Consider the following 25299-nt stretch of genomic DNA (forward strand, 5'->3'; position numbering starts at 1 on the left):
ATATCCATATATTGAAGTGACACACCCCTTAATAAAATGCAAAGGAAGTCAAAATAAAAATGTTCTTACTAGAAGGATACTGATGCAGCGTATTGTCATTTTTTTTTACTCAAGAGCATCTCATTCTTAACTTTTTCAAAGGGAAAATATAAAGGTAGCACAACTATTGTCGTGGCTAAATAACTCTTAACTGACACATTTTCAATTGTCCAACCCATTAACAGACTTTATTCCCATAATGTTCACTAAAACGTGGTATTACTCACGTTATATTACAATTATGAAATATTTACTAATTTCAATTTATATTTTAGAACCAAAGTACGATTTTGTGTCCTTTAAATGATATCTAAAATTGTTTTTTTTCGCCTTTCATTGCAAAAATTGCTATGCGTATAAGCATAAATACTACATACTTGCGCGACGCCTTTTAGTTTTACTGAAAACTGCGCAGACTATGAAATGTTTTTACAGTTGGAAAATGTTCTATGATATATATCATTTTGTCAGACACTTTTCTTTTTTTGATTTGATTCTTATAATGCACCTAAAATCTGTATATTAAATAGATTTTAATATTAAAATTGTGCGTTTTACTCTTAACAGACGTATAACCAACCCGATTAACAGACCAACCGCCGATATAGCCGCATACTCAATATAGATTAACCGACCTATCTCTCGGTTAGCCGAGTGTCGGCCGTGAATAAGAAATACTGATTTATCGAAGACCGAATTATTTTAATATTTCATTTACTGTTATCTGTTTTTGTCCATTTTAATTCCTTGTTATCTGTTATGAGCCAAATCAATTTGCTGTTTTGCTGTTATTGGGACCCCCCTTGCCCCCCTCTATATTGTTATAACATTTATGATTTATAAGGTTATATTCTAAAATATATAATTTTATATTTATATCTGAAAAAATACCCCAGTGTGAACGGAAATATAATAATGAAAAAAGATATTTTTTTACTGAAGTGAATATTGCGATGAACTCGTGATTTTTTTCGTGTTAGTTTATAGACTCTTTATACTATATGATCATATGCATACCTTTATTTCTACGTGAACTCAGTCTCTTTTATATATAATATATTTCACAAGGGTTGGTTTTAACAACGATTAAGCCGTGCATTTCCCCCTGGTTAGGATGCCATGGTGATTGTTCAAGTATATAACTCAACTGACTTCGATGTTTAAAGTGCCGCATTTATATACTTCTCTATGTTTATTTCTTATTTATTCTTTTTTTTTTGTAGGTCTATAATATTATCCACTAATGAACTCTGATATTCATAAGTATATTTTGTAGGTCTATAATATTATCCACTATTTTGTAGGTCTATAATATTATCCACTAATGAACACTGATATTCATAAGTATATTTTGTAGGTCTATAATATTATCCACTAATGAACTCTGATATTCATAAGTATATTTTGTAGGTCTATAATATTATCCACTAATGAACACTGATATTCATAAGTATATTTTGTAGGTCTATAATATTATCCACTAATGAACTCTGATATTCATAAGTATATTTTGTAGGTCTATAATATTATCCACTATTTTGTAGGTCTATAATATTATCCACTAATGAACACTGATATTCATAAGTATATTTTGTAGGTCTATAATATTATCCACTAATGAACTCTGATATTCATAAGTATATTTTGTAGGTCTATAATATTATCCACTATTTTGTGCTCATAATCATTTAATATGCATATCAAATAAATTGCCGTTCAAACAATGTTTCATATAATCAAAATTCTAAGATCTAATGATTAATGATTAGCATTTGATCAGCTTTGATATAGGAAATAAAAATAAAATTGAGAATGGAAATGGGGAATGTGCCAAAGAGACAACAACCCGACCATAGAAAAAAGCAACAGCAGAAGGTCACCAACAGGTATTTAATGTAGCGAGAAATTCCCGCACCCGGAGGCGTCCTTCAGCTGGCCCCTAAACAAATATATACTAGTTCAGTGATAATGAACGCCATACTATAATTCCCAAATTGTACACAAGAAACTAAAATTAAAATAATACAAGACTACCAAAGGCCAGAGGCGCCTGACTTTGGACAGGCGCAAAAATGCGGCGGGGTTTAACATGTTTGTGAGATCTCAACCCAGAAGATGTAACCAAAGAAAAAAAACAAAATGACAATAGTACATATATAACAACAGACTACTAGCAGTTAACTGACATGCCAGCTCCAGACTTCATTTAAACTGACTGAAAGATTATGATTTCATCATATGAACATCAGGCACAATCCTTCCCGTTAGGGGTTTAGTATTATACCATCATAACATATATGAGAAGAACATAACTCGTGTCATGCCAACAACTGGTTTTTGAATAAATGTGTTTAGTTCCGATGCAAAGACCCTATAAGTGAATCAATATTAACGCCAAAATATGCAATCTTTAATGACCTCAGGGGCGGATCCAGCCATTTTAAAAAGAGGGTGTTCCTAACCCAGGACAAAGGGGGGGGGGGGTTCCAACCCCCGGACCCCCCCCCCCTCTGGATCCGCGCCTGGACCTGACAACAGTATCGTAACTATATCCCTTCTTAATAAGTTTATTCAAAGGTTTTGTTAGTTTTTGAGGTGAATACTGGCACTTTTGTGCTTTATAAAGAATATTTCCATAAAAAATTGGATGTGAAATACCTGAACGTATAAGAAGTCTGCATGTTGAGCTATATTTACGAATGATGTCCTTATACCGATGATAAAATTTAGTAAATGTTTTGACTAGTTTGTGATATCGAAAACCCTGGTGTGATAATTTTTAAGTAATACATAAATTTCTCTCGTTAAAATCTAAAACATTGTTACATACACGAGCAAATCGTACAAGTTGAGATATATAAACACCGTAAGATGGTGACAAGGAAACGTCACCATCTAAACATGGATAATTAACGATAGGAAATGAAAAATCATCTCTTTTATCATAAATTTTAGTATTCAGCTTTCTTTTAGTGATATAGATATCAAGATCGAGGAAAGGGCAGTGGTCATTGTTAGTATTAGCTTTATTTAAAGTAAGTTCAACAGGATAAATTTCTTTAATATACATACTGAAGTCGTCATTATTGAGAGCCAAAATATCATCCAAATATCTAAAAGTATTATTAAATTTGTTTATCAGATGTTGTTTCGATGGGTCTTTGCTTATTTTTGTCATAACTTGTAATTCATAGCAATACAAAAACAGGTCCGCAATAAGTGGTGCACAGTTAGTCCCCATTGGAATTCCGATAATCTGACGATATACGGAATCCCCAAAGCGAACAAAAATGTTATCTAGTAAAAATTCAAGGGCATATATAGTATCAAAGCATGTCCAATTGACATAGTTTTTTTGTTTATTGCTACTATATAGGAAAGTTTTTTATTCATATGCTGCTACTTTATGATAAATGAAGAAAGTTACAACTACTATGTATATACATAATATCATCAACTAAATTATGGGTAGGAGTCGGTAAAAATAGGGTATGAGTTGGTTGTGTACAAGTTATCGTGTACCCTTTTTATTTTTATCTCATCTGGCCCCAAGGACCAAGTGAGTTTTTCTCATCACTTGGCGTCCGTCGTCCGTCGTCGTTAACTTTTACAAAAATCTTCTCCTCTGATTGGCTCTGAAACTCCTGGGCCAAATTAAACCAAACTTGGCCACAATCATCATTGGGGCATCTAGTTTAAAAAAAAAGTGTCCGGTGACCCAGCCAACCAACCTAGATGGCCACCATGGCTAAAAACAGAACTTAGGGGTAAAATGTAGATTTTTGGCCTAAATTTCTGAAACCAAAGCATATAGAGCAAATCTGACATGGCGTATAATGGTTTATTAGGGGTAGATCTATCTACCCTAAAATTTTCAGATGAATCGGAGAACTCATTGTTGGGTTGCTGGCTTGCTGCCCCTAAATTGGCAATTTAAAGAAATTTTGCCGTTTTTGGTTATTATCTTGAATATTATTATAGATAATAATGTTCAGCATAGTAAAATCTACAAATAAGTCAACATGACCAAAATTGTAAGTTGATCCCTTAAGGAGCAACTGCCCTTTATAGTCAATTTTTAACACCGTACCGTGGCTTGAAGACCGTACCTTGACCTTTAATGGTTTACTTTTATAAACTGTGACATGGATGGAGAGTTGTCTCATGGGCACTCATACCACATCTATTATTGTATCCTATATCTATTTACAATTTTTAGATAACTTTTAATTTTTACATTCTATAATAAAAAAAATTATTAAGATAAAAACAATAGTCACATTGACTTCATAAGTGAGTTCATCTTTAAAGTTTTCTGTATAGAGTTTTGGTTTGCAGAACTTATTCCAATCTTTGATGGTTTGACTGAAGAATGAGATTTTAAAACTGTCTTAGTTGCCAATGAGACAACCATCCACAAGAGACCAAAATGACCAGGGATGGGCACGATTACTGACAAATGTAATCGATTAATAATCGATTACATGAAGGATTTTTGTGCAATCGATTAATAATCGATTACTCAAATTTTAGTATGTAATCGATTACAATCGATTACTTTATCAAAAGTAATTACATTACTTTTCGATTACTGTCAATTACATACTTCAACATTTCAACAAAAAATAACATAAGTAAAACACAATTATATTGCTCAACATTTGTATATATAGTTGAAATTAAGATCTTTACCTAATGCAACATTCAAAGCATTGTTTCTAAATTATAAGTTAATAGCTGCTTTTTAGATCAAGTCTCTTGATGAAAATTAGAAATATTTAAAAAATCTCGTAATTTTGACTTTCAACATATATGAAAGATGTCATCGCATTGCAATAATCACTTATAGTTTTTCAAAAAAATAGCTTTCTTACTGACACGTTAGCTTTTTTGTTTTTACTCTTTAAAAAAAAATATTTTAGCATAGTTAATTACATGTTTAAGGAAATATAAAAAAAAGTAGAATGATTAATTAGTTCAGCTAATTTTTAAGATCAAAATTTATTTTTATAATGACATGCATGTTTTAAAACTTTTGTTTGGAAAAGCCCATACCGCATAGTCAGCTATTAAAAGTCCCCGATATGAAAATGTAAAACAACTCAAACGAAAAAACTAACGGCCTTATTTGTATAAAAAAATGAACGAAAAACAAATATGTAACACAAAAACAAACGACAACCACTGAATTACAGGCTCCTGATTTGGGACGGACACATACATTAATAATGTGGCGGGGTTAAACATGTAAGCGGGATCCCAACCCTCCCCTAACCTGGGACAGTGGTATAACAGTACAACATAAGAAAGAACTATAAAAATCAGTTGCAAAAGGCTAAACTCATCAGAGTGACAAAAAAAAAACAAGTGGACGTGGCCGGGTACTTGTACATCCCGACAAAAAAAGACACTAAGAACAGATCTGAGAGTACTCGCAGTTATATGAAAGCTAGTTCAAAGCCACTTACAACTAATAAAAAAAATCATGCATCTAAGACTAAACTATCAATCCGTACACATCCAACATCCAATGGATTAAGTGTAAACATTGTCTTAAACATTCAGAGAAAAAACATGACCTTGTGCAATGCTAAGTTACAGGTATGGACAGATTGTAGATCCATGAATGTGTATATGTATGTAACATACTAGTAATATTTAGTTTGCTTTTAATTTACTGATAACAAAATCAATATTTATACCAATAAAACAAATATTCAATGATCTTATTACAGTGTTGAGTTGGTAACCTTTTAGAATAAGTTTTTTTTAAAGGAGCGATAAGTTTATAAGGGTCATTTCTAAATTTCCGGGCACGGTTAACTACATTTCCGTAAAAATGAGATGTGCTATATCCCGTTTGAAATAAGTTTTCAACAGGTACAACCAAACTTCAAACCAATCCTTTATATCTATGGAAAAAATTAGTAAAGGTTTTGAGTAATTTATGGTAACGATATTCCTGGTTTAATCATTTACCAGTAATACATAGATTTCGTTCGTTAAAATCAAAAAGTCGCAACAAACACGGGCATAGCGAACAAGCTGTGAAATATAAACACCGTAAGATGGTGCCAAAGGAACATCACCATCTCAGTAAATGGAAAATTAACAATAGGGAAAAAATCGTCCCTTTTATCGTAAATTTTAGTGTGTAATATTTAACGAAAAAATATCAAGATAACGGTAAGTGTTGTTGAGTTTATCAATTAAATGCAATTTCGACGAGTCTTTACTGAGTTTAGTCATAAACTGTGATTCGTAACAGTACAAAAACAAGAGTGCACACGCTGAAATGTCTCTTCTTCTTTACTAATCATTGATATTATGTTGATAGTCCTAAGTATAAAGCTTTATTAAAAACTGTCACATAAACTTAACATTAACCAAGATAACTAAACAAAGATCAATGAACCATGAAAATGAGGTCAAGGTCAGATGAACCATGCCAGGCAGACATGTACAGCTAACAATGCTTTCATACAACAAATATAGTTGACCTATTACTTATAGTTTAAGAAAAATAGACCAAAACACAAAAACTTAACACTGAGCAATGAACCGTGAAAATGAGGTCGAGGTCAAATAAAACCTGCGCGACTGACATATAGATCATAAAATATTTCCATACACCAAATATAGTTGACCTTTGGCATATAGTATTAGATAAAAAGACCAAAACTCAAAAACTTAACTTTGACCACTCAACCATGAAAATGAGGTCAAGGTCAGATGACATCTGCCCGCTAGACATGTACACCTTACAATCATTCCATACAACAAATATAGTAGATCTATTGCATAAAGTATGAGAAAAACAGACCAAAACACAAAAAACTTAACTATAACCACTGAACCATGAAAATGAGGTCAAGGTCAGATGACACCTGCCAGTTGGACATGTACACCTTACAGTCCTTCCATACACCGAATATACTAGACCTATTGCTTATAGTATCTGAGATATGGAGTTGACCACCAAAACTTAACCTTGTTCACTGATCCATGAAATGAGGTCGAGGTCAAGTGAAAACGGTCTGACGGGCATGAGGACCTTGCAAGGTACGCACATACCAAATATAATTATCCTATTACTTATAATAAGAGAGAATTCAACATTACAAAAAATCTGAACTTTTTTTTCAAGTGGTCACTGAACCATGAAAATGAGGTCAAGGACATTTGACATGTGACTGACGGAAACTTCGTAACATGAGGCATCTATATACAAAGTATGAAGCATCCAGGTCTTCCACCTTCTAAAATATAAAGCTTTTAAAAAGTTAGCTAACGCCGCCGCCGGATCACTATCCCTATGTCGAGCTTTCTGCAACAAAAGTTGCAGGCTCGACAACAAGTCTGCTATTAAAGGGGCACAATCAGTCCCCATGGGGATACCTACAACCTGTCGATAAACTTTGTTGCCGAAACGTACATAAATATTATCAAGGAGAAAATTAACAGCTTCAATCATCTCATCACACCTCCAGTAAGTATATCTAGCATATTTACTTTTCTCATTAGAGAAGAAGGCTTTAAATGCGTTGCAGCAAATATATCTGCATTCAGCTTTACCAAACGACCATTTAAATAAATAGAAAAAAAATTGTTTAATAAGATAGTGTGGAAGTGTAGTGTAAAAAGTAGAAAAATCAAAACTGTCAACAGAATCAAAAGGACCAACAAAACCACCTAATTTATCTAAAACATCCAAAGAATTTTTTACATTCCAAAAATAGTTTATTCTATTGTCCCTTTGGTATCTTTCGCCCCCCCTTTTTTATACCACTATGTTCATATATTTTATTACAATAGTTTATGATAAGCTCTTTAATAGTAGTTAATGAACTTGTTAAAAGTACTGAAAGATTAGTTGTAGAACACTTAATAGAGGCCGAGATGAAACGATATTTAAATGTTTTTTGTGTAGTGTAGTTTGTGTAACCAATACATAGTAGAGACCTTCAAATGTTCAGAAGAAGCCTTAAGCTTTGATGTGGTTGTGATATGTTTGTTTACTATATGACTCTCTGTGGAGCGGATGGACTTGAATGTAGATGAATTTAAAATTTCATTCTTAAGAACCGTCGTGTAGTATTTACGGCATACCACCACGACATTGTTGGCTGCTTTGTCGGCCGGTACAAACACAAAACGCGTTGAAAGTTCTTATTCTGGAAATAGGTGTTTTACATGTTTTATGTAATCTTTTATTCACTTCGAAATTGTTTTCAAAATGTGATATTCTCTTATCTACCACATTCATACATTTATTTTAATAACTTAAAGAATCAAGAGATTTTTTATCAGATTTTTCCCGTTTACACCATTTTTTACAAAACGAGGAAAGAGTATCTTTGGTGACTTGACGACACTCTTTCCAATCTATTTTAGATGGAGGACGACATTTTGATACTTTTTTCAAAACGTGTTTAACCTCTCTGTCCTGGACGATATTGAGGTCTCCTATAATAACATGGCCATATGGAACATATCTAAACTTCGACGATTCACAGTTTCAAGTTAAAGGAGTATTATTATCTATATTCACGTCTGATGTAACCGACGTATAATTAAAAATTAAACTTCTGCTGTTTTTTTTGTAAGTGTATGAAATTATTGGTGGTTCTATGTTATCAAAATAGAGAGGTATAAAGTTTTGAACGGTAGAGTCATTAAATATACTAGATAAGTTGATAAAATCAATACCTCTGCTAATATATTTAATTTTCAGAAAATGACGTTTATGATCTTCAGGTTTGTCGACGATACGCGGGAACAGCGTATGGCGGCAAAAAGCTGTAGTTATACGAGAATATTCATATAGTGGGCTGAAGAAAGAGATGGTGTCACACTCTGAAAATATCGTGAAATTTACTAATGGGTATTTGACCCAGTTTACATAATAATTGATGCCTACCATTGTTTTTAAATATGGAAAGGAGATTACCAAGTGTATAATTCATACGATGTTTAACTCGTTGATTTCGATTGATATGTTTCCATGAGACCTATTATTTCGTTGTTTTTTTTATCAAAAATATTCATGATATCAATAGAAGAAGTAGTAGATATGTTCCGTTCCCTTGTCCAAGTATATTGTCATTTAGACCCAGGGGATAAGCTGTTTGAAGTCGTTTAATCCAAGACAGTCCGATAATTTTACGGGAATCTTCAAATTGTTTATGCGATTGCCCTTGTTGTTTCTGGACCGTTTCGATCGTTTGTTAATGGGTAAATCTTGTTTTAGACTGGCTTTTTATGAGAATATCCTGCGATGGTATTGCATTTTCATTGTTTATAACTTGGTGGAACATTTGAAGTCTGGTTTTTAGCCTGTGTTCTTGTTGGGTTTGCCAGTTTAGCATTTGAAGCATTTCAGATACACTGGTGTTGTTGTGAAATCTGTTGCAAGTATTCATGGTGCAAATCTTCTTTGCACTTGGTCTACTAGATTACTAGTTAACTTTACTGATCACAGCTCACAACACGACACACTGCTTGGACAAACAATAATGGAATTCCCAGATGAATTAAATGTTTTATTGGATGCCATGAACGTTTCTGGAAAAGAACCTGCATGGAAATTTTGTCAAGTACTGACCAGGTGACAGTTCAATTAACGTGGAATAAGCCTAAGGAACCAGAGGCATCCTCCAGTAAACCCAAGCCGACCCTGAAGCCTACCAAATACCAATGTGAACCCGAGGGGATCGTCATTAATGCGTACATTGTTATCATTCCATTCAACCACAGGAATACATGCCATCGCCAGTAATATCTCCACCCAACCAACCACAGAGGTAAGCGATGTCGGATTGACTTTGACGAGGGATTTGATCTAGATGATCCCGGGTTACTCCGTACACCACCACACACATCACCATTAATAATGCCAATTCCAGAGGCAGTATTTACAGCTGTGTTAATCTTGAAACGGCCAGATACACCATACCAGACTCCTCGATGCAAGATGAAAGCAAAACGCAGTACAAACCAACCCGATCTGTAACCGATCTGATAGGTAGATGAAAGTCCGCTATATCTTCTCTGATAGTCGAACTATACAATCAAAGATGATAATAAGACACTTGTTCCAGTCTGTATATATGTTTTCTGAAGTGTGTGGATCCTAAACTGTGCAACAACATACTAATGTTGGTCTTACTATAGTTTGATATGCTCTTCTTTACTAATTTTGAAATAATGTTTTAATTTCGTCTTTTGCTGCTGATTGTTGGTTATGTTTGTACCATTTAAGATCTAAAGAGATTGTAATGCCTAGATATTTTGCTGATTGTACTTGTTCTGGAATATGGCCATGCATGTCATAATAAAAAGGTATTTGTTTTTTCTTTGTTGAGACTCTTAGGTTGTTACATTTGTCAGGGTCGAATGACATGAGTCAGTCGTGGTCCCATTTTATAGTTGCTTCTATGTCTTCTTGGAGCTAAAGACACTCGTTTTGGCATGTAATAGGCCAGTAGCACAATAACGCATAATTATTTTTGTTTGTAATACATGTATCAGTGCGTCTTTTAAATTTCAGTGTATTTCAAAAATAGTTTTAAAATAGTTTGATCGGAACGGCCTCCCATGAAGGAGGGGCGAAATATACCAGAGGAACAGTCAAACTCATAAATTAAAAATAAACTGACAACGCCATGGCTAAAAATGAAAAAGAAAAACAGAAAAATAATAGTACACAAGAAACAACAAAGAAAACTAAAGACTAAACAACACGAACCCCACCACAAATTTGGGTTGATATCAGGTGCTCCGGAAGGGTAAGCAGATCCTGCTCCACATGTGGCACCCGTCGTGTTGTTCATGCTATTGAAAATAGTCTAATGTGGTAGGTCACATTCATGAAAAGGGAAGGGAATTGTAGTTACGACGTAAGAAACATATCCGATATCATCTGTGAAAGGGTTATTCCATGATAACGGTCAACCAACTCGTGATGGCGTCCGTAAAATTTACGAAGGGATGATTTCAACTTCACCATTTCGAACTCTTGGTTTAATAGCTTCCTTTTGTGCAGCAACCCTCAATCAAGGAAATCATGATAGAAAATACAAGCGCGGGAATATCGTATCAATTGGGAGATAAATACTCCGTATGCAGGCGCTGCTGGAATGTTACTACATAGAAATGGAAAGTTCACAATTGGGAAGCTGAAATCATCTCGTTTGTTCTAAAGTTTTGTTTTCCACCGACACTCATTGTCAATTTCTAGATGTAAGTCAAGATATGAGACAGACTTAACTGTATCTGTTGTATCCTTTATCTCTAGTTCGATGGGATAGATGCCTTCAACATATAGTCACCAAAACGTTTTTTTAGTGTTATCTTGTTGCACTTTACTTGAGCACCTGCGATCATACCCGTTTTTTTAGTGTTATCTTGTTGCTCTCTACCTGAGAACCTGTGATCATACCCGTTTTTTAGTGTTATCTTGTTGCTCTTTGTCTGAGCACCTGCGATTATACCCGTTTTTTAGTGTTATCTTGTTGCTCTTTACCTCAGCACCTGCGATAATACCCGTGTTTTAGTGTTATCTTGTTGCTCTTTTCCTGAGCACATACGATCATACCCGTTTTTCTTTCATATGTTGCCCTTTTCCTGATAATGCACATGCGGTCATTCCCGTTTATCTGTGTCTTTGTGTTTCTCTTTTCTTTACTCATTTTGCTTCGTATTGTAAAGATTGTTGTGATTGCGTTTTGTTTTTCTCTTGTTTTTCCTTTTCGACTTGCCATGGATGGTCTGTTTTTCTTCAAGTTATAGATTTTGATGGTAAATTATTCATCTTGGCCCTCATTTTATTAAGCCATGTCATTTACCAAAAACATACAACATATTACTAAAACATCAGTTATGTACCAATTCATTTATTAAATGTGGAACAAAATGCTTTTATTTACAAAATACAAAACGTCAAACATATGTACCTGACAAATAGACAAATAGACAATTCAATGTATCAATTTATTTATTGATTTATTAAAAGTGGAATAAATGTTTTTATTTACAAGATACAAAATGTCAAACATATGCTACAATGACACACTCTACATCAATAGAACACCATATATTTACAAACAAGTTATAAACAATTCAATGTATCAATTCATTTATTAAAAGTGGAACAAAATGCTTTTCATAGACGTCTTCGGAAAGAAGACACTACTGCTTGCGCTCGTGTTGGATGGAAGATGAATACAATATGATGTGGGGACCATCTCACACTAAATATATGTGTTACGAACACCATATATTTACAAACAAGTTATAAACAATTCAATGTATCAACTCATTTATTAAAAGTGGAACAAAATGCTTTTCATAGACGTCTTCGGAAAGAAGACACTACTGCTGGCGCTCGTGTTGGATGGAAGATGAATACAATATGATGTGGGGACCATCTCACACTAAATATGTGTGTTACCTGTATGGATAGGTGTGTTTGATACCTCTGAGATTAATCGTAAACAATTATAGTTATTAAAGTACGAAGGAATAAACTAATTCTTTTAAGGACCAATAATGCTTGAATAGATACGTTTTTAGATCAATTAATATTTATCTTGATATTAAGGTTGTGTTAACAAATGGTAAAAGAATGTAGTTGTATAACTACGAAAGCCATAAACGAACACTAAACATAATGGACCCGTGACTATCGGATTGAAAAACCGTCATCTCGGATTGCTAATCTGTGTTCTTGATTTGCTAATCTGTGTTCATGAATTGCTAATCTGTGTTTATAAATTGCTAATCCTGAACTAAAAAACAATGACAATTGAATCACTTTTTTTTATACATGTAATAAAACTTCCATTCATCGAAAGCTAGCTCCAAGTCATTTTAACAACTAATATATAGTTCAAGGTTGATTTAAAAATTCAGATGATATTGTTATTTACTTTGCGCTAGCATTCAGTAACTGGTATTAGTTCTTTGTGTCAACTTAAGAAATAAAAAGTTATCAAGACATTAAAAAGAAACACTTAAGATTCAGTTGACATTGTTTTCCGCAGCTACAATCGTATATCCTAAAACTGGCTTTATTTATGTAAATACATTAAATACCATTCGTGTACCCCATCCCTCATTGTCATCATTTAACATAATATGTGTTTGCATTTCCGATTCAGATGGTTTTTATCATCTCGGTAACACAATTAGAGGGGATCTTGTTTCGATACCGTCTGTCCGTCAGTTTGTCAACTTTCGTCCGTAACACCCTTGTTAACACTTTATATTCACTCGTTCAAGGATTTTGACCAAACTTGGTAATAATTAGTTCTTTTGAATATCTAGAATCCTATAAACTTCGAAGTCAAAGGTCAAGGTTACTGTTAGACTTGTAATTTATTAAATATCTTTGTTATTACTGTAGAATCGATTTCGACGTAACTTAACATACACTTTACCCTTATGAATATCTAGAACCAAATTCATTTTCAAGTTCAGCGGTCAAAAGTCAATTTAAGTGTTACATCATATAAGAGACATCAATTTAGGCGGAAAACACCGAGCGAAAGAAATGTAAAAATTTAAATAAAAGAATATCAGAATCTGATAGTGGTGTGTTTGTTGAACATGCAATGAGACGTTAAACCGGGTCGTTTGGTACTTTTTTTGGGACATCAAAGGAACGAACTAAATCAACTAGTTGAATTGTGGGCCGAACTTGTTGAGAAACAAACTGAGATATTTACGTATTTAACCAATGCAACTGAATACTTATGTTAAAGGCACGTGACCACAATATCCCATATTTGCATTTTAGAATAAATCATCGAGTATTCATTTTGTGTAAAAGGGGAACATGTGTCTAGTTTCCAAAATAAATTGTGTTATCCTTTTTTTTTTTTAATCGTTCCAGAATGACAGTAAAAAGATGATTTGTTTCCATCGGGAGATAAGGCGGGACAAAACTTTTTATTATTTGCAAGAGTGTGTTGATTCTGAAACTAAAATAAAAACCTGCCCCTCCCCTCCCCCCAAAAATAAAACCCCATCCCCTTTTCTCCACAAAAGGCAAAGATTTGGCTAATTGTTATATCATATTTTGCATTGTGTAATCAAATAATTACAGTAAAATGAAGGGTTTAAATTATCTTCAATACTAGTATTCCACGTCATTTATTTTTAAATTCACATTTAGTCAGTAATGTGGGGTCTTTAAAAATAATTGATTTGCATACTATAAATAAATTATTTCAGTGGTCATACAGGTAATAAAATCAATATAGTTTTTATTCTTTTAGAGATGACCCCCTTATCATATTGTATTCATCTTCCACCCAACACGAGCGCCAGCAGTAGTGTCGAGTTTCCTAACACGTCTATTTACAAGATACAAAATGTCAAACATACGCTACAATGACACACTATACATCAATAGAACAACATGTAGTTAAAAACAAGTTATAAACAATTCAATATGCTTTTATTTACATGATAGAATTTGTCAAACGTGTGTTATAATGACACGATCTACAACAATAGTGGAAAATAAGTGTACAAACAACTACATTGGAACACAATGTTATCATTGATATGAGTCAATTTGTTAGATAAATGTAAAGACACAATCTACTACATTACTGTAGTAAACAAATACTATATATACATCATTCCTATATTTACTTGTTTTGTGTGACACTGCAAGAAATGATTTTATTCTCATACAATGGAGGTTTCTTGGTAAAACTATATGAGGGTTTAAAGATTCTGTGTCGTTCACCTTGGTCTATCAGCATATTCAACAAAGGACACTCTCAAACCTGGAAGACGATAATGGAATTCATTGCAATACTCTTTTTTTCATTAATCTTGCATTGCTGACTATTTATAAATCTGTTTCGGTGCTCTCTGTGTCTCCTTTTGTTTTTGCTTAAAACAAAAAAGAGGGTTTAAAAAATCCTTTTAGAAATGAAAATCCACTAACTGCAATGGCATACATTGGCTTGTAAGTAGATCCTGTCTTGCTGCTCATGTTTAGATATAGGAATATGTGGTATATAGTTATCAAAGGTACCAGGATTATAATTTAGTACGCCAGACGCGCGTTTCGTCTACATAAGACTCGTCAATGACGCTCATATCAAAATATTTATAAAGCCAAACAATTACAAAGTTGAAGAGCATTGAGGATCCGAAATTCCAAAAAGTTGTGCCAAATACGGCTAAGGAAATCTATGCCTGGAATAAGAAAATCCTTAGTTTTTCGAAAAATTTAAACTTTTGTTAACAGGAAATTTATAAAAAAAATGACCACATTATTGATATTCATGTCAATACCGAAGTGTCATAGTGTCTATATATCTATTATAATTTTTATCAAATAAGGCAAATTACAAAAATGGTAAAAATCATAATTACAGTACAATGATGATGGTGGTCAAATGTGGCTAAAAGTGGTTCAGTAGTTTCAGAGCTGTAAATTTTTGTAAAGTAAAAAGTCGACCACAAACGTACAACGAAGACGATGGACGATTGATGACAAACACCAAGTGATGACAATAGCTGACTTAGACCTATTGTCCAGGTGAGCTAAAAAGGGGAAATACGGATATCTCACAGTTACTGACAGCTAGTTCAAAGCATGTATCCTAGAAAGGAAAGTTATATGCACAACTTTGTTTTTCAATGGTCAAAATATAGGGCTATTCGGAATATTGTCAACGTATATATATGCCCCGGACTTCTGAGAGTTTATACTTACACTCAAATTCTGTATACTACCCCTTCTTGTACTTGATCATGTTTATGTTTTACATATATTTCAATTTGACCGATATGCATATGTATATTTACTGGTAACATTCCCAAGTTATGTCTCTACGAGCACCTTGCTGCCCTAACTCATCAAAAAGGTTCACATTGTTGCTTTCTACTGATGTTTTATAATATCAGTGTGTAGAAAAACCCGATTATCGGATATCAGAATACGAGTTCTTATCATTACAGTTCCCAACCAATTTTGCGACACCAAAAAAATAATTGCAATAAATTATGAATTTACAGTACCCTATTTTCTGGTGATGCGAGAAGTGCAACATGAAATTGGAAAGTTCACAAATGTAAAATAGTTTCCTTTGTCGAAAAAAAGTTAATTTATAATTAATTATGTAGTCTATCTTACTATGTTAACTGTTTATAATTAGGTTGAATATAAACTCATCATCTATGCCAGTATTGAAATTTAGTTTGCCAGAATTTGAATATTTTTTTACACAAAGATAAGACTACACCAGGTAATATTGCAATCGTCTCCTGATGGCAAAGCAAAAGGATGGTGTAAGTCTTGATTATAAAATTCCAATTAAAAAATGTCTGTACTATTTCTTCTTCTGAAAAAGATTCAGTTTTTTAAGAAATGTTTTTAATTTTCCTTCTTTTTGTGGCTCATATTTCTTCACTCCAACAGTTTTAATGATCTCTTCTAAACATTTGGTACCTCTTCCAACATTAAGCAGAGCTTGAACCAGAACGCCTATGGTAGGCCTGACCCCCTGAACTCTCCATTGAAATAATATTTGTTTACACTGTGCAACTAAATTCCGTCCATTATCATGCTGTATAATATCTATTGATGTTATCGGTAACTCTAATTCTATACCCAGTTGGAAGGATAACACACCTATGACTTGTGCAAGAGCATCTAGAATTTCATCTGTTGGAATCCAATCCATGTATATTTCATCGATATCTGTTTAGATAAATATAAATCATAAGACAAATCTACTGTGTAGTCAAAGTTCTGTAAGTTGCTATAAAACTCATCACAAAAAGCAAAGTAGACTGTAAAACAGGAAAAGTGTTAATATTCTCTCCAAAAAGGCATAGCATTGTTAAATAAAATGCTTCACCAATCCCACAAGCGCAGGCTGATAAGAGCACAGACTTCGAACCTTTAACAGGGTTGAAGGCCGTACATTGACCTATAATGGTTAACTTTTATAAATTGTAATTTTGGATGGAGAGATGTCTCATTGGCACTCACACCACATCTTCATATATCTTGGCAAATTTGGACGCAATATTCATGCTTGATGCTGTCTGAATTTGGATTGAGATTAATTTGAAGACATGTTATAGGTTTCTAACAGAAAATAAATGTAGTCAAAGATAATAAAATTTTAAATGGGGCATTAAATTAACTACATTAAATTATGTATGGGACATAATCGAATAAGTGAAGTCCAAAATTAAATAAAAGACATTGAAACTTCAATCCAAGTACACCAAGAAGACATTTTATTGGACAGGTACAATTTTCGGAAATTTAGAAAGTATAAAGTGTTAAAAGGTGATAAGAAGAATTCGAATTGGGATCTTTTAACATCATTTAAAATTGTACAGCTGGCCAGGTGTCTAAGCTGTGAAATAAAGTATCTTAGATGTGAACTTTATTTTGACCATCAAAATAATTTAAATGATTTGTCATACAGCAAACAGGAAACAATCGTTTTAACCAACAAAAAAAAGATGAAGGGACAAATATAATGCATGTCAATGAGAGAGCAATAATCAAATAGTTATCAAAAGTAGCAGGATTATAATTTTATACGCCAGACGCGCGTTTCGTCTACTTAAGACTCATCAGTGACGCTCAAATCAAAATAGTTAAAAAGCCAAACAAATACAAAGTTGAAGAGCATTGAGGACCCACAATTCCCAAAAGTTGTACCAAATAAGGCTAAGGTAATCTACTCCTAGGGTAAGAAAATCCTTAGTTTTTCGAACAATTCAAAAGTTTTGTAAACAGAAAATTTATAACAATGACCATATAATTGATATTCATGTCAACACCGAAGTGCTGACTACTGGGCTGGTGATACCCTCGGGGAAGAAACGTCCACCAGCAGTGGCATCGACCCAGCGGTGTAAATAGTTATCAAAAGTACCAGGATTATAATTGTATATGCCAGACGCGCGTTTCGTCTACATAAGACTCATCAGTGACGCTCAGATCAAAATAGTTAAAAAGCAAAACAAATACAAAGTTGAAGAGCATTGAGGACCCAAAATTCCCAAAAGTTGTGCCAAATACGGCTAAGGTAATCTACTCCTGGGGTAAGAAAATCCTTAGTTTTTCGAAAGATATTTTTTAATTACTAAACTTTGAGATTGGTTCTTTTTAATGTTTTTTAATAATTAAGCAAACAAACACATAAAAAATAAGTAATCAGACTTTGTGTTCGATGAGAAAAACATTAAATTCATAACAAACAATCCCGACACAGTTTTCTGGATATGCAATTTCAAATTGGACTCTTTATAAAATAGTACCAGTATTATAATTCAGTACAACAAACGCGCGTTTCGTCTACATTAGACTCATCAGTGACGCTCATATAAAAAAAATATATAGCAAAACAAGTACAAAGTTGTAAAGCATTGAGGATCCAAAATTCCAAAAAGTTGTGCCAAATACGGTAATCTATGCATGGGATATATAAAATAGTGTTAAAAGTGATTGTTTAAATTCTTTTTTGGAACAAAAAACACTGTTGCCGAGGAAGAATAAAGTCTGTGTATTTCGGCTTTAATATGACATAAATGAAAATTGATATAATTGTCAATGACTGACTGCGTATAGACAAAAGGATTAGATGTGAAGGCGCATAATTTTTCGTTGTGCAACGTTATCATAAGTAAGGTATCAAAATCTATATTATATCAAAATGTGATATAATTAGAGAGAGAAATAAAAATAAATAGTTTTGAAAATAAAGTCAGATGAACTCAGTCAAATATATGTAAAACCATATAACTATACTGAATAAAACTGAAATGACCCATTGTTTCTAGTATTTCTGAAATGGCAAATTAAACCCTCGTATCTTTCAACTGCCTTCTTCAAAAGCAACTCCAGCGTAAACTAAAAAAATGTACAGGGCAAAAAAGCATCAAAATATAATTGATATGTATTTCCTAAACTTCGAGTAAAGCAGCAACAAGCCCTTCTAAGCTGTATTTACCTAAATATACATAGTATAACGAAAATCTTTAAGCGAGCTAAAACAGATAAACTGTTAATGCAGAAAGCATTTAAATGTTCAAGATTAACGAAAGAAGTGGGCTGGGGTAGAAATAAGAAACACGTCCAATCCGCCACCTGCTTTATGTTTAGGCAAGGATTCATTGGTGCTGTCTGAAAACCTGTTTAACTGTATGGATTCCTGAAGCCTTATTCTTATTTCATATTACCTCATAAGGTAGATATATGAATAAAAACAACATACAAAAGACTTGAGTAGTAAAAAACTAGTTAAAAACTCAATGCACCTAATAAAAAAAACACAGACACATTAAATAGAATTAGTGTTAAGATGGCTTATATATTCTCAGACAAACTTAACTTTTGGAAATTTTACGTTTCCAAGATAACCTTTCCGAACAATATTCCATCTTCATTCCTGACAAACAAATAAGTATTTTCCAGACAACACAAAATATTACAAAATATATCCTGCAAGAAATTTAAAATGAATATGGAAACAAATTGACTAACAGAGAGACATACATATTACAAACTGACAAACAGATAGATAGATTATTGACCCTGAACTTAACATTTTTGAGAACTTTGATTTCGACTTGAAATAGTTGTGTGTACCTTTGTCGGAGGATTGTGAGACGGCACTGGTTGTATGGATATACAACTACCTGTCATAACACTTGACAAGTCTTCCTGTCTCAACATTAAAACCCTAATCGTGTCTGTGTTAACAATTACAAACACAGATATAAGCAATACATACCACATTCTCTTTTTATAACTCTTCTTATCTGTAATATAATTTAAATTCTATTAAAAAAGAAATCTAATCAAACCTTTTATTTTTTTTTGTAAACATATTGCTGCCTAACAGGCAATAACAATCAAAACAAGGTTATGTGATCTCCAAGTAATATATAAAAAAATCTAAGTTGTATATGTTACTGTATATAGTTGTATAGTGAAATTAAAGTTTTATTGTCGATAAAATGACATACATGAACACCTATCTAAATGGAAGACGGCACGAAACTAGTCACTCTAATAAAAGTTATAAAGTTCAATCAGTTCTTAAATGGTTACATACTAGTTGTAAACATATAATTATAAGACCCACATTTGGTACAAAATATTTTTTGTGACTTTATATGTGGGGTCTTTATAACAAATTAAAAACCGAGTAAACCTACCCTTACTAAGAAAGCAGTTTTAGCGATTTCAACACATGTTTGCTAGTTTGAATTCTTTTTTAGTGAACTATGGAATAATTTGTTTATTTAAAAGAGGGACGAAAGATACCAAAGGGACAGTCAAACTCATAAATCTAAAACAAACTGACAACACCATGGCTAAAAATGAAAAGCACAAACAAACAACAGCACACACGACACAACATAGAAAACTAAAGAATAAACAACACGAGCCCCACCAAAAAACTAGGGGTGATCTCAGGTGCTCTGGAAGGGTAAGCAGATCCTGCTCCACATGTGGCACCCGTCGTGTTGCTTATGTGTCTATAATCAACAGTTTTCACTACCTAGCAAACATTCAAGATCAAAAAGTGCAAGCAGGGAATTAAAAAATACACAATTTGGTTAAAACCCTTATAGATTCAGTGAAGCCGTAAATGTTCTCCTTTACAGCATTTATGTACGTTTTGGCAATATAGGTTAATCGATATGTTGTTGATATTCCCATTGGAACAAATTGTGCCTTTAAAAGCAAATTGTTACTATACTGTTATTTACCACACTTAACAACCAAACTCAGTAAAGACCTGTTAAAATTCAATTTATTTGATCATTTCAACAATACTTTCCATTATCTTGATGATATCGATACTTTTCGTTAAAAAAAAAGTTTGTCTAAATACACTGCTGACATTTACGCAAAGGAAAGCAATAAATGTTTGTTTTTAGATTGAGATATTTCAGTGCTTCACCGAAACTCTACACAAACATCTACGACAAAAAAAGGCAATGGTTGAGAGCTCATTAACATGTTTAACCCCACAACATTGTTTACGTGGCGTATTCAAGAGCCTATAGTTCAGTAGTTGTCGTTGGTTCAAGTCGGTCATATCTGTTTTTCGTAAACTGTTCGTTTATAAATTAGGCGGTTTTGAAATATATTGTTTCACATTTCTCATGTCAAGCCTTTTATAAACGATTGTACGGTATAGGAATATTTTCATTGTTGAAGGCTACATGGTTGTCTATAATTGCGTACACCAACTTCATTTGAACTTTGTTGGATAGTCGTCTGATTGGGAATGACACCATAGCTCCTAATTTTCATATAACACCCAATCTACAAACCATATATCACATGTATTAAATTATAAGTTGAACACAACCAGAAAATAAATCAGAACAAGAATGCTCAGTGGACAGTAAAAACGGGTTTAAAACTCTAAATTGGCAATAAAATTAGAAAGATTATATCATAGGGAACATGTGTACTAAGTTTCAAGTTGATTGGATTAAAACTTCATCAAAACACTACCTCGACCAAAAATTGTAACTTGAAGCGAGACAGACTGACGAACGAATGGGCGAACAAACGAACGAACGTACACATAGTCCAGAAAACATATTGCCTAAAATGGGGCATACAAACGTTTAATTGAGTTCAATTTACATTACCTGTATCATGGACTTATGTAGCAAGAGGCTGAACCACTTTTATTTTGATACTTGTTGTTTAGGAAATGAATAACTGAACTTCAACTACATAGCTTTTCAAGGACAATTAAGTTAAAGCAAGGTGTTTTTTCGTGATTACTCATTATACATAAATGTTAGGACTCCTTGGTGTTTTACCATACGATACAAGGTAAAAATAGTTTACCTATAACAACTATTTATCTTTTAACATAAGACTAAAAAGCTTATAAAAGGTCATTTGACAAAATTTAAGCAAATTCTTGATTTTATTTCTTTTGATTGAAGACCGAAATAATATCAATGCAAATATAGAGTAAAAGTCCGAGTCAGCCTTTTCACAACATATTTTATAAATCAAATATCTAGCAACGGAGCTCCATGACCTATCAATATTTATAGCTTATTTTTATCCTTAACTAAAAAATCTTCCAGCTTAATGTATTAATTTTTAATTTTCTTGATTTATTTAATTTTACCTTAGATGAGCCAAGTACACCCTTAGGCAGAAAAAAAATATCATTGGCAATTGCTAAATAATTCAAAGTCTCTGGACCGTGACCTAGTGTGCAGAGCCTTAACATAGACATGAACTGATATGAACTGATAGTATTTATGCAACTTCATTCAAAATATCATTGATCTGAAACATGTAGATCCTATCAAACTAAGAAGAAAAAAATTGCTAATCACTTAAGTCACTGTCCAAAGGGACAGAGTATCAAAATAGTCTTCAAACTGATAGTAATTATCTCCATACAAAACATAATTGATCTATCACACGTAGTTTCTAATAAACTAACTTCAGCAGAAAACATATATGTGAGCGCACAACCACTAAATAAGCTTGTTTGTTTATGTGTTACATATTTGTTTTTTGTTCATTTTTTTACATAAATAAGGCCGTTAGTTTTCTCGTTTGAATTGTTTTACATTGTCTTATCGGGGCCTTTTATAGCTAACTATGCGGTATGGGCTTTGCTCATTGTTGAAGGCCGTACGGTGACCTATAGTTGTTAATGTCTGTGTCATTTTGGTCTTTTGTGGATAGTGGTCTCATTGGCAATCATACTACATCTTCTTTTTTTATATTGGTTGGGGTTATACATCACAAGATAAAAGGAACAAACTTGAAAACAAGGTCCAATGTAATTGAACATTTACCTGAATATCAGTGTTTGAAAAAAGGTCAGGCCAAAAATAAAATATTGTTTTTTCCCCTCCCACCACCGACCCGGAAAAATCGCCGCGACTCGAAAATTTTTATCGGCCATTCTTGTCCAAAATTTTATTTTGCTTTGTTGGTTTTTGGGGATATCTTTCCGATGCTGTAGTTAACGTGCGTTGGTTTTTTTGTCATACCTTTCCGATGCTGTATTCAACAAGCGTTTTAAATCAAGGTATTTTTGCATTGAAGCGTCTATATTATTCGGAATCAAGGAAGACAACAAACATAATGCCTTGCCACACGATTTGATATATTTGAAAATTAAAAATGTGAAACATCTTTCAACCTACTGAGTGCACCTTGATTGGCTTTTCTTTTACCTCTGTTCCTGTTTAAAGGATAAAATCTTTGAGTAAAAATGGTCTGAATCGTGCCTTGATATCAATCTACTTTGTCTTCGACTTCGAACAGGTTGGACACAAGTCAGAAAATGTTGGATACGTGAATTCCCTGCTTTCAGGGAACCTCCCTGATTTCTGGTGTAAACAAGACCAGTTTAAATGTGATTTTATTTTTCAATTTATGGCATGAAATTTACAAAAGGGCACGTTTTAAGTTATAAATGCATGAGTTGAATTTGTAAATACTTAAAGTATTCTAGGAACAACAAAACATATAAGTGAAGCCTTGTTTTTTTTCTAGAATTTGACAAACATACAAATCTTTTGTTTAGGAATTAATTGACCAAGCTGCATGATCCAGGTGTAACTGAACATAACTGAAGTATGTTCACTTCTATTGAAAATTTTTTTATTCATTAAATTTGAATTTCCAAGTCATTAACATATCTTTTTGTCATCTTATAATTGGTGATCAAGGTATAAATTGGTGAACACAGGAATTGTTTTGTTGTGAGTTATGCATCAAATAAGACTTGAAATAAGCTTGATTTTTAACCAATTAAACACTTGCTTTCATTCAACATTGTTATCACATGAAAAATGTGTGCTTTTGTACATTTCATACCATAATATGAATCATAAGAAAAAGGAAGTCCCAGTGTATACTGTTTTTAACACCAGAAAACTGGGGTGTACACTGAATACAGGGAATACCCCACTTTTCTTGACTTATCTTACCTTTTGAATTCAATATAGAAAAATTATATCAAGAAATAAAATAAAATGATTTGCCTACCTACCTACCCATACCCTGATAACCTCAATCGGGGAGGGGAAACAAAGATATTTTTAATTTTGGCCTCACAAGGTAATGTGGCAGTGGTCTATTTATAATAATTTTAATCTTTAAGAATTTGGAGGGTGGTCCTTTATTTCATTATGTCTTTATGATAGTTTTTCTATTCCTTATCTTTTTGAGCAGTTTGATTTCAATGCTTTATTCTTTTTAGCACCAAATTTCTCTTCATAATTGTCACCAAGTTTAAGTGTGGTTCGTGTTGCATAGTCTTCTAGTTTTCTATGTTGTATCTTGTGCACTATAAGTTGTCTGTTTTTATTTTATTTTTTGGCCATGGCCTTGTCAGTTTAATTTCGATCTATGAGTTTGACTGTCCCTCTGGTATCTTTCGCCCCTCCTTTTTAATTATTGTGTCCATTTTACATTTTTTTTTCGCCATTATTCCAAACTCTGTAAACCCAATCAAAACCCTAATTCATAATAGTGTTTAATACATGTGATACTTTAGAACACAATTGATCAGTAGTTAATTATAATCAGTGCATGTGGCCGTAAACTCAAAGGTCAAATCAACAAATGTTCAATTACCTGACACAGTTGATGGGTAGGTAAATCCATATCTGTTAAAGCTTTTGCTATGTTGCGGAATTTTCCTGAATATTTTTCTCTCCAGTTGACCAGTATTCTATACTTCACCACCTCAATCCGATCAAAATTACATCTTAGGTCTTCCCATTCTTGGAGAGACATACCAAGATGTATGGCTAACTCTCTAATAGTAGTTTCATCACATCGTGATGCAAATCTCTGAAGTTCAATATCACTCGGCATCTGATTCATTGCACCTTCCTGTAAACCTAAAATAACACAAGAAGATAACTTTGCTGAAAGATTTGATTACATTTGAAATCAAATATTTAAAAAAGACATAACATGATCATCCTAATTCTAAAAAACCTTTTACCTAAATGAGACATGATTAATTCTTTAGATATGTGACTTATTTTTGTTAAATTTTAACTAATTTATTATAAGGCTTAAAACAAAGGGTCTCTAAAGATCCTCTAAAACCCATCATTTGCGGACACAGACTACTCAAAGGAATTGAATAAAAATAACAGACAAATGAACATTGTTTGTTATCTTGTCCTGCTTATCACTTTGTTCTTGTTAGTATTCTTTTTATCATTTTTAAAAAAATCGTTAAG

The 25299-nt window shown here is 33.0% G+C and overlaps 1 protein-coding gene across 1 annotated transcript; it reads right to left on the reverse strand.

Annotated features, from left to right (window-relative positions):
• Positions 1-16261: 16261 nt before the first annotated feature.
• On the reverse strand, positions 16262-25023 carry LOC143083947 (uncharacterized). Its single transcript, XM_076260361.1, has 3 exons — positions 24680-25023; positions 19824-19851; positions 16262-16765 (listed from the first exon to the last, which is right to left on the reverse strand). Exons 1-3 carry the CDS (start codon positions 24929-24931, stop codon positions 16395-16397), a joined length of 651 nt encoding a protein of 216 aa, XP_076116476.1. The 5' UTR covers positions 24932-25023; the 3' UTR covers positions 16262-16394.
• Between the last annotated feature and the right edge of the window lie 276 nt (positions 25024-25299).

The sequence above is a fragment of the Mytilus galloprovincialis genome, chromosome 7, assembly GCF_965363235.1.
Source record: "Mytilus galloprovincialis chromosome 7, xbMytGall1.hap1.1, whole genome shotgun sequence".
NCBI classification, from domain to species: domain Eukaryota; kingdom Metazoa; phylum Mollusca; class Bivalvia; order Mytilida; family Mytilidae; genus Mytilus; species Mytilus galloprovincialis.

Excerpts from the sequence above, each read along its gene's own strand:
- LOC143083947 (XM_076260361.1), bottom strand. The coding sequence starts at position 24,931 with ATGAATCAGATGCCGAGTGATATTGAACTTCAGAGATTTGCATCACGA. Across the intron at positions 19,852-24,679 it reads CTACCCATCAACTGTGTCAG|ATAAGAAGAGTTATAAAAAG; the intron begins GTAATTGAACAT and ends ATTATATTACAG. Across the intron at positions 16,766-19,823 it reads AGTTATAAAAAGAGAATGTG|ATATCGATGAAATATACATG; the intron begins GTATGTATTGCT and ends TTATCTAAACAG.